Source organism: Solea senegalensis, linkage group LG4 (assembly GCF_019176455.1).
Source record: "Solea senegalensis isolate Sse05_10M linkage group LG4, IFAPA_SoseM_1, whole genome shotgun sequence".
In the NCBI taxonomy this organism is placed as follows: Eukaryota; Metazoa; Chordata; class Actinopteri; order Pleuronectiformes; family Soleidae; genus Solea; species Solea senegalensis.
In genome coordinates this window covers 7,019,748-7,029,599 of record NC_058024.1, presented here as the reverse complement: position 1 = coordinate 7,029,599, position 9,852 = coordinate 7,019,748, and the positions used below count along the sequence as shown (strand labels likewise).

The 9,852-nt window shown below is 38.6% G+C and overlaps 1 protein-coding gene across 2 annotated transcripts; it reads left to right on the top strand.

Moving 5' to 3' along the window:
* Positions 1-407: 407 nt before the first annotated feature.
* adipor1a (adiponectin receptor 1a) lies at positions 408-9,718 on the top strand. 2 transcript variants are annotated; one of them, XM_044024565.1, is made up of 8 exons: positions 408-471; positions 1,944-2,150; positions 2,236-2,349; positions 3,779-3,950; positions 4,095-4,281; positions 5,701-5,888; positions 6,016-6,209; positions 6,920-9,718. In XM_044024565.1, the coding sequence occupies exons 2-8, from the start codon at positions 2,013-2,015 to the stop codon at positions 7,046-7,048; spliced, it is 1,122 nt and encodes a 373-aa protein (XP_043880500.1). In that variant the 5' UTR covers positions 408-471; positions 1,944-2,012; the 3' UTR covers positions 7,049-9,718. The 2 variants fall into 2 exon arrangements, with proteins under 2 accessions (XP_043880500.1, XP_043880501.1); XM_044024566.1 differs by having other exon boundaries at positions 428-625.
* The last annotated feature ends 134 nt before the right edge of the window (positions 9,719-9,852 follow it).

The window sequence follows — 9,852 nt, the reverse complement described above, 5'->3', positions numbered from 1 at the left end:
CGAGTGGTTCCACAAATATGACGTTTTCTGTCGCTGATGAAGATGACGCGTGCTAAGTATCAATCTTGTGCGCGCGCGCGTGTTGTTTGTGAGGTGGGCAGTCGTGTCCATTACAGGTTAGACTAGATGATGATGCTTGCGGCTTCCTTTGTCCCATGCAGTTACACATGTACACCACGAGATGGCACACAACATAGCTTCATTGTTTAAAAAAGGTACAAAAAAGTGCCGTGCGTGTTGATATAAGATCACTAATAATACAGGGAGAGCTATCCTTCTCTATATTCTTAATTTTTAACCTAAAAAAGCAAAGCAAATGTAGGTCACCAATATAAATTAATGTGACTGAATGCTTTTATTTTGAAAGGAACATAGATTAGGTTTACGGAAAATAGCTCAACTTCCGGAAGTGATTGTCTTTTGTACGTAGATAAATAATTTACCTTCCTGGTTGGAAGACTACCTTGTCAGGTAACTCGTGTCCTTTTAAACGAAATGGTCACAGTCCGTGTGAGTAGATTAGAGTGTAAAACGGTTGTTGCAGTTTGCTGCCGTCGAACTGAAATTGGTGTCAGTTTAGGTTAGATTGACAGAACAGCGTCGGCTGCACAGCGCTAGCTAAGAGGTAATGTTAGCTTGCTCTTAAATAAGAGCGACCCGTGCCCAGCTGACTCACCGTGTATTCTGTGTATTTGTTGTCTGTTTAATGTAATGAATTCAGCTCACTGTTTGACGTTTGTCGAATCTTTTCTGATATCATCAGTTTTCTGCGGTTATTTACGTCAAGTGTCGCTGTTAATCTGGTTTTGTTTGTTTTGTCATCCTCAGCTTTGGGTCCTTTCATTATGGCACTCCATTTTAACATGTATTAGTGTGGATATGTTTTACATTTATCCACAATTGCATTTTCCTAGTCAGAACGAGCATTCTAGATATGTATACATTGACATTGACTGAAGCCAATTAATCTTCCATTTTCTCGGGACAAAATGATGTCACTTTATCCATTCACGCAACTGAATTATGAATAGCTGTAATTTCAGTTTGCCATATCTTCAAAGTGTTATGGATAGGGATAATGTAGTAGATATCTACATTTAGATTAAAGGTGCAGCATCTGTTATGGCAAATCCTATATGCTGAAATGGGAAAAGTGGGAAAGAGGCGCATTTCACCTGGACTAAAATATATGCACAACATTAATAACTGAAACATTGACTGGTTATTAAACAGCCAAAAATGTTGTTGATGGCCTATTTCCCTTTCTTAGGTTGCCAATCAACATTTGTTACTGCTTATTTCAATAATAATTGGCTATCAAGTATTCCCTTGTTGTGTTTGAGGAGGATCTGGCAACCAAAAGGTTATTACCAATGGTTTATCATGATTTATCAATTAATCAACCTATAGTAAATTACAGGTAAACCTGTAAGGTAAATTATTTAACTGGTTGTATTAATCTTATTAGTTGCAAAGTAATAAATAATCCTCTAGTGTCTGTTGCATTCTGTAATTTCATAGATCGACATGTTCGTGTTCTCACTAACAAAAAAATATTTACCATTTCAAGATTAATAACTTATTTTGCTGTTGTTAACCTTTAAGTCTAAAAACAAACAATCCCAATCCTAGCTCTGACAGTGCTCTAATAGCTTGCATTCATTTGTACAAATTCATCAGTGACCACCAAAATGTTATATTAATATAAATCGCAGCGGTCTGACCTGCATGTTTGTTTTTCACCTCTTGACTGAGTTATTTTACATATGCATGTTTCTTTACAGCCTTTTTTTATTTTTAAGATTCACATCTGTTTGTATTGTCCTGTATGTATGTTTTCTGGATTTCAGACTTTGTTAATTCAAACTGAGAGCTGGTGTCATATTACATTTTTTTGTGTCAATAATACCAGACCAATCAATATTACTGTTATTCTTGCTCAGGAGGAAACTGAAGTGTGCGGTCTCAAGTCGCATACAGAGATTGTGAGTGGGTTATCAGGCAGTCTCCCTATGTCAGGCCGAAACGGGTCTGCAAGTGATGCAGACTGTCGGATCTCTGAGGACTGCCATGTCCCAGATGTTGAGCTGATGGAGCTGGGGCCGCTGCTGGAGGAAGGAGGGGCAGCATCTAAAGGCGGCCATGCAGAGGTATGCTGGTTGCCTGTCTGATTCACAAAATGTTCAAATGTTTTGCTCAGTAGCTTCAGTTTTCTTTTGTGGTATTTCTTTGAAGGGAGCTGCAATGCTTGCTGATGAGGAAGATGATGATGAAGAGGTGGGAGAGGTCTTGACCTTACCACTTCAGGCTCACCATGCCATGGAGAAGATGGAGGAGTTTGTACACAAGGTACCAATGTCTTCTAATAGTGTAAATGTTGAATGTGAAGAGGTAATAATTAAGATCACATCATTAATCCAAGTTTTACTTTGCTAAAATCGCCATCATATATTTATTCTGACACAGTGACCTGAGATTTAACTCTTTCGAGGTTCTCTAGTCTTGTGTTCCCAACCTGAAATTGCATTACTTGGAATGATGGCTTTGTACTGCAGAACTATCATATATTATTAGAAACTAACTGTATAATGCATAGGGAGAAGTAATAGAGATTGTATGACGATGTCCCACAGTCTTATGTTCAACTGGCATGAATATTGCAGTAGCCATGTTAAATGAGCAGAAACCCAACACTCTGCTCAGCTCGTCAGTGCACTGTTGTACAATTCTGTGGTTTGGAATTTAATGGACATAGAGTTGCACCAACAACAACTGACTGGTGTGTACTTGGAATGAGTCATATTTGAGTTAATCCTGTTCCACATCAGATGCAGGGTTTGTATTATATAAGGCACTCCCTAATCACCATGGCAGACTAATGTCAGGTGACAAAGAGTGTTAACTGACATCTTTAATAACATCTGAAAAATAAAAGACTCACCTGATGGGGAAAAAACACATTTTAAAATACATAGATATTGCCACATGACAAAGAGACATAGAAATATCTTAATACAGGGACAATGATGGCACGAAAACGTTCTCTGTTAAATAAATTATCCCAAACATTTAGTTCACCAGTAAATTACATTTAAGTTATGTTGAGAGTCTTTCATATACACTACAATACTCCTCAAAAACCTGTTTAGTGGTTATTGTGTATTGGCGTATTTCCACTGGCTCTACTTGCCTCGCCTCGGCACGGCATGGTTTCGGTAGCATCTTCACTACAAAAAAAGTACCTACTCAACATAGTAGGCTGCGTGAAACTGCGGTGACTTTGTTTTATACACGACACACACGCGAGTGAGTAGTGACTTTACACCAGACCCCTGGTAGTTGTTGGAGATTAACCCACATTTTTAGGATTGTTAAGTGGTTTTAACTGATCCACAGTTCGACACTGTTCGGCTTGATTTCTGTGTGAGACGTCTCTTCCTGTGACGGCACTCCGGCCAGTCAGTGGCCAGCAGTATGACCAATCATCGCATAGTACCTACTCGGCAAGCTTTTGCAACCTTGCCTGGAGCAGGTACTAGAAATAGTACCTGGTATGCTAGTAGAAACACTACTTAAACCATGCTGTGCCGTGCCGAGGCGAGTACAGCCGGTAGAAATACGTCATATGTTCTATCCTCTCTGATCACTGCAGTCTGAGACAGATAAAGGGCACATAACAGAAAATACAAGCAATACAATTTAATTTGTACGTTTTTAAATGCACAGTAATTGTGTATGTGGGTTTCTCCTAGTAAATACTATTTTTTTAACTTTTTAGGTTTGGGAGGGACGTTGGAGGGTCATCCCTTTTCATGTCCTGCCTGAGTGGCTTAAGGACAACGATTACCTCTTGCATGGACATCGACCCCCTATGCCATCCTTCAGGGCCTGCTTTGGAAGCATCTTCAGAATTCACACTGAAACAGGAAATATCTGGACTCACCTGTTAGGTAAGAATAAAACAATGCCCTATTGCATCCTCCATCATATTGTGTAATCTACAACAAGAAATGTTATAAAAACATTCTGTGCGTGTAAACTCTGGATGGTCTGTTATCTTGTTGGCTGTCTGTAAAACTTGTTTTCTTCCTTAGGGCTGATCCTATTCATTTGTCTGGGCACATTAACCATGTTGAGGCCCAACATGTATTTTATGGCCCCACTGCAAGAGAAAGTGGTGTTTGGAATGTTCTTCCTGGGAGCTGTGCTCTGTCTCAGCTTCTCCTGGCTCTTTCATACCGTCTACTGCCACTCCGAGAAAGTGTCTCGCACCTTCTCCAAGTAAGTCCTCATACTGTCAAACTGTTTTTAAATGTCCAGTGTGTAAGAGGTTAGTGACATCTGATGGTGAGATTGCAGGTTGTAATGAACTGGGGACTTTTGCATATCAGAAAGGATGATGTGCTGCTTAGTTTTCAGAATAATCTGCTTCAAAATACAAAATGCACGCTCCAGCTGATTTGGGCTATAGTAGAAATATGGCAGCACAAAATGGCGCCCTCTGTAAAGCAAGGCCCTCGCCCAAAGTTTTTCATAGCCAACAAAAAACAAATAAAATTAAATTAAGAGTGATTATAGACTGATTGTTATAGGTAGAAAATTGAATGTTTGTCTGTAAAATCTCCAAAATATCACACAACGGACCATTAATTAACGGTAATATGTAAGTGTCACACTCTCTTGTTATAGATGGGATTTTAATTTCACTGATTAATATGTATTATGATACTGTGCATGCAGCTTGCTGCCTAGAGTTTATTGCGACTAACAGGAGATAAACTAATACAAAAAGTTGGCAAAACAGTTCATTGTTCAGCCAAAGCTAAAATGCTATGCTATAACAGTTTGTCATACTGAAGTTTAAAGTACCAAACTGCCTGTTGACTGTGAAATGCCTACAGCCTGTATCCAGGAATCATTCCCTTCAAGGTTTTCTGTGAAAGTACTACAGGCAAATCTGGACAAAAGAGCATAGTTGTCATTTAATCAGTGTTGGTGTTGGTCTCTCCTGTCTGTGGGTTTAATTCTGTTAACTTGAGCAAGAACTAAACCTGGAATTGTTGCCACCGAGCCTGCCAGTGCAATTCACAACAGCTGTGCTGTTTTTGTTTCAGTATGTGTGCAAAGGAAGGTTTTTTGTAAAAGGATTTATAGTGATCTGTGCATAAAAAGTGTTTACTCAGGTTGTATTCGGACTGCAGGCAAGTTGTATTTTATTTTTTTATTAAAAATTAGATCTTTCAGGCGGACTGTGTGCACTGATCTTTGGAAATAATAATGCCAGATTTGTGTGTTGAGACATAAACAACCTAGCTGCATGTGTTACTTTGGTAATCGCAAAGGCATACCCACATTTGTGGCCCAGGTTTCAAACGTGGAAGCTGGAAATATACTGTAGGTGCATCCTCTCGCAGTAGTCCTGTTCAAGTCAGGGCACACTCCCGGAGAGCACAGGAAACTGATGTATAGTGCAGTGAGAAATAATCAAGGCCAGCAGGTCTATCATTTCAACACAAATGGTTTGAATAAAGAAAAAAATAATCTGAATAGCACTAAAATAATTGTATACCACTTTGTTCTACATAAAGGGTAAGTGTAAAATCGAGAGACTCCAAAAAGTACATAAATGGAAATGTAGAAAAGGTAATGTCAAACACTGAGCAGCTGTCGTGATTCTGATTCTTCACTCTCTTTCCTCAGACTTGACTACTCGGGCATTGCCCTCCTGATCATGGGCTCGTTCGTGCCCTGGCTGTACTACTCATTCTACTGTTCCCCACAGCCACGACTTATCTACCTCACCATTGTCTGTGTCCTTGGCATTGCTGCCATCATAGTGGCCCAGTGGGACCGTTTCTCTACACCTCGTCACAGACCTACACGAGCAGGTACTGGCTTTATCATTTCTACTCTTACTCTTTGATTTATTTTATTTTTAAAACATGTTGTAGTTGTAAATGACTAAATTATCATCTTTTACTGTGCTGTAAAATTTAACATCCACACTTCTTGCAGGGGTGTTCATGGGACTAGGATTAAGCGGCATTGTCCCCACCATGCACTTCACCATCGAGGAGGGTTTTGTTAAGGCCACCACAGTCGGCCAGATGGGCTGGTTCTACCTGATGGGTGCCATGTATATCACTGGTGCTGGTCTGTATGCAGCAAGGATCCCTGAACGCTATTTCCCTGGAAAGTGTGACATCTTGGTAAGTTTTCATTGTGTTTACATAATACTTAATAGATTGGTTGGTTCAGGATATGCAGTGTTTTTCTCCAAAATTAAAAATTGGATTTAGAAAATCCAGCACTAATAAGAAACTCCTTCCTTTGATGTATAAAAAACATTGGGCAGCTCAACCTATTGGCTCAAATAGTATATAATAGTACATGCATGACCAATGAAGGCATGACGATGTGATTACAGGCTGTGGTTGTCCTTGTGACTGAAACTTATCAGATTAGTAAAGTAACAGAGTTAGTATTGTGAATAAGAAATCAGTATAGCAACCAAGGCCTCAGTTGCTGAGGAGGTGAAACCTTGGAAAATGTTGAGAGGGAAGCTTTTGAGGTTGTGCACAAAACTGCACTTTGACATACAATAATTGAGCTATGGGTTACATAGGAATACATTTTTACTACAAATACAGAAGACAGATATTTCTAGTGGAAAAGAACACTGCTTTTTGATAAAGCTCACAATGTAAAAGCCTCACCCTCACGATTGATACTACAGACATGTTGACATGTCTATGATAACATGATAAAACTGATGACGGCTTCATGATCATTTCGATGCGTCTCTTGACTTCAGTGGTTCAAACTACAAGAATCTAGATCTCTGTTTTTTATGAGGGGTGCAAGAGAGATATTATGTCTCTGACTAATAATGCACATATATTTCTCTTCCTCCCTTTAGTTCCATTCTCATCAGATTTTTCATGTCCTGGTCGTGGCAGCAGCGTTCATTCATTTCTACGGCGTTTCCAATCTGCAGGAGTTTCGCTATGGCCTCGAGGGAGGATGCACAGATGACACTCTGCTCTGAGATCCTGACTGTGACTTACTCATGCTTTTCTTTATAGCCCCATAAGCAACACAAACACACACACACACACAGCATTTTTCCACTATACATTCCCAGCATGGTGTCACTCGGCACGTTTTCTTTGCTTTTCCATTAGTGATAGTACCTGGACCTGGTACATTTTTTTTTAGTACCTGTTCCAAGCAAGCTGAGCCGATACAATGCGTAGTATCTGCTGGCCACTGATTGGTCAGAGTGTCGTCACTGGAAGAGGCATTAGCAAGACGTCCGACACAACAATCAAACCTAACAATGTCGAACTATAGATCTATTAAAAACTCTTGAGAACTTGCGTTAATCTCCGTCATTTTACAAAGAAATGTCTAAAATCCTCAATATTTAACAAAGGAGTCTGGTGTATTTAGCGACAGCACCACTGAAAGCCTGTGATTGTGAGCGGCGAACACCTGTGTGATCGTGTCAGACGGAGTCTGCTCCAGTCATGCAGGAAGTACGATTCTGTGAACAAATCTTTTTAATTAACTGATTCTAATGATTCAGTACATTCAGTAAAAAACTGCTTTTCAAGTCACTAGTTTGTGAGTGTTGAGTGTAAGTCACTGCAGTTTTATGCTGCTGTGCAGTGATGACTCCGCCCACGTTGAGAAGGTACTATAGTAATGGAAAACAAACTGAACTGTGTAAAGTCGTGCCGTGCCATGCCGAGGCGACCGGTGCCGGGATTATTTAGTGGAAAAGCGCCAATACACACACACACCCCCCAACACTTACACGTGCTGCTGGAATTGAGTATAGTCCCTAATATTGCTCCTTCTGTATGTCTGATTTGCAAATATCCTCTTTGGGTTTTGGTGGTCTGTCTAATTTGGCTCCTTTTTGCTCCAATAAAGTAGCATTAACTAGCCAATGAACTATGGAGGGAATCTTAAACGGGCAGAGCGTCTTTTAAATTTATGAAGCTTCAAGTCTGCGTTTTCAAGCGAAGTCAAAATGGGACTTTTACCAAATCAATTATTACTGTAATGTTTCTGTTCACCTTTTAGAAACTCTCTAGTAGCCCAGCTTCACCTGTCTGTTACAATTATTTTAAAGAGTTTTTGTGCTGTAGCAGGGAGCACGTGTTATAAACCATTCCTTTTTATTCCTCCCAGTTCACATGCAGATTAGAGGACCATCTGACGGAAATAGGAGTCCAGGACCATGTAGGTGATTCAGGCCTAAACACACCTCTGTTTGTATATTTGAGGAGAGTCAATAAATACACACATACACTGTGTAAGGATGTCACCAGATATCCGTATCAACAAAAACAGTACAACCTTTCATTTAAACCTGTGAGACCAGGCTCACGCCATAGTAAAAGTTCCTCAAAATCCCAATGAAACATAATAGTAAATGTCATTACAAAAGAAACATGGAGCTTAAATCCACTAATTGGGGCATACAGGTGTGTCTAATGAGGGATGTAGTGTTAATCAGATTTTTACCTGAATAAATCAGTGGGCTGGATATTTCCTTGTTTGACTTTTATACTGGAATTCCTGCTTTGATCAGCAATAGTCTCAAGTGATTTTGAAATGGCACTGAAAGGCTGTAAAGGCTTGTAGCTTCTGTGGGGAAATGTATGAGCTCAGCTCAGATTAGATTAAAATGCTGGGGTGAAAAAACACACCTACCATAATTTTGTCAGTCAGAAAACACACTCATTAATTCATTTCGAGGGTAATTTTTCCTGGGCTACGCACAATGTATAGATCTGGATTGGTCTAATTTTTTTGCAAGGTAATGTATTTTTTCCTTTTGTGCTAGATTACAGATGCAATGAGAGGTGTAAATATTCAATGCACCTTGGTGTATAACATGGAATTCTAAACTTTAAATCACTATATGGGGTTTAAAATGTGTTATGTATGATTGATATAAACTTTTAGTATTCCTGTGCCTTAGGCCAATGGAAATGTTTTTAAATAAAATGGCCTATCTTAACTGTCAAGGGAGCTTCAAGGTTTTCCAGATGTTTGACATTTTTTATGTTTTCCTTGCCATAAATACACAATCAAATCATTATTGAACTTACAACTCCATTAATAGGTTGTATCAACTGCTGTTTGAGACTCCTTTTTCTAGATCAACTTATTCAAGCTTTATTACAAAGACTAAGACAATGTGTATTCTTGACTTTGTGTTTTGTCCTGTGTAGAAAGTGATACATCATACATTTCACTGAAATGTAAACATGAATATTTATTAATGGTAATCTTGGAAAATTATTGTAATAAATTTTTTTCCACATGTACAAAGATAGTGTCTGGTTATGTCGTGTGTATTTTAACAGTCAAATTTAATGTAAATAATGTCCAACTTTAATAGAATAAGCTGATGGTTGGAGATTAGTGGCAAAAAAAAATAAGTGTGAGATGAGTTCACATCTGATGTTGATCGCAAGAGAAGGTAATGCAACATGTATGTACTAAAATGTCAGGAGTATAAATCAGAATTCACAATCATTTAACATTCATGTGTATTCAATCTTTGTCTCAATAAAGAAATTCATAAAATAAGTTCTATTAAAGTGATAGAAAATTGTGCTGATTTAATCTTAGTCCTAAATCCTCTGCAAATGATTGCTTTATACAGTGCAAAATTGTGAATAAAATAATCATTCTCATACATTACGTCTGCTCTTATGTCAGAGGAAAACTTCTTCTGTCTTATAGACTAATAATTTCCTTTGTGAGTAGTTTTCATAAAACATTGTTAAAATAAAAACATTGTTTTTGAAATTTTGAATAAATTGTGCATTA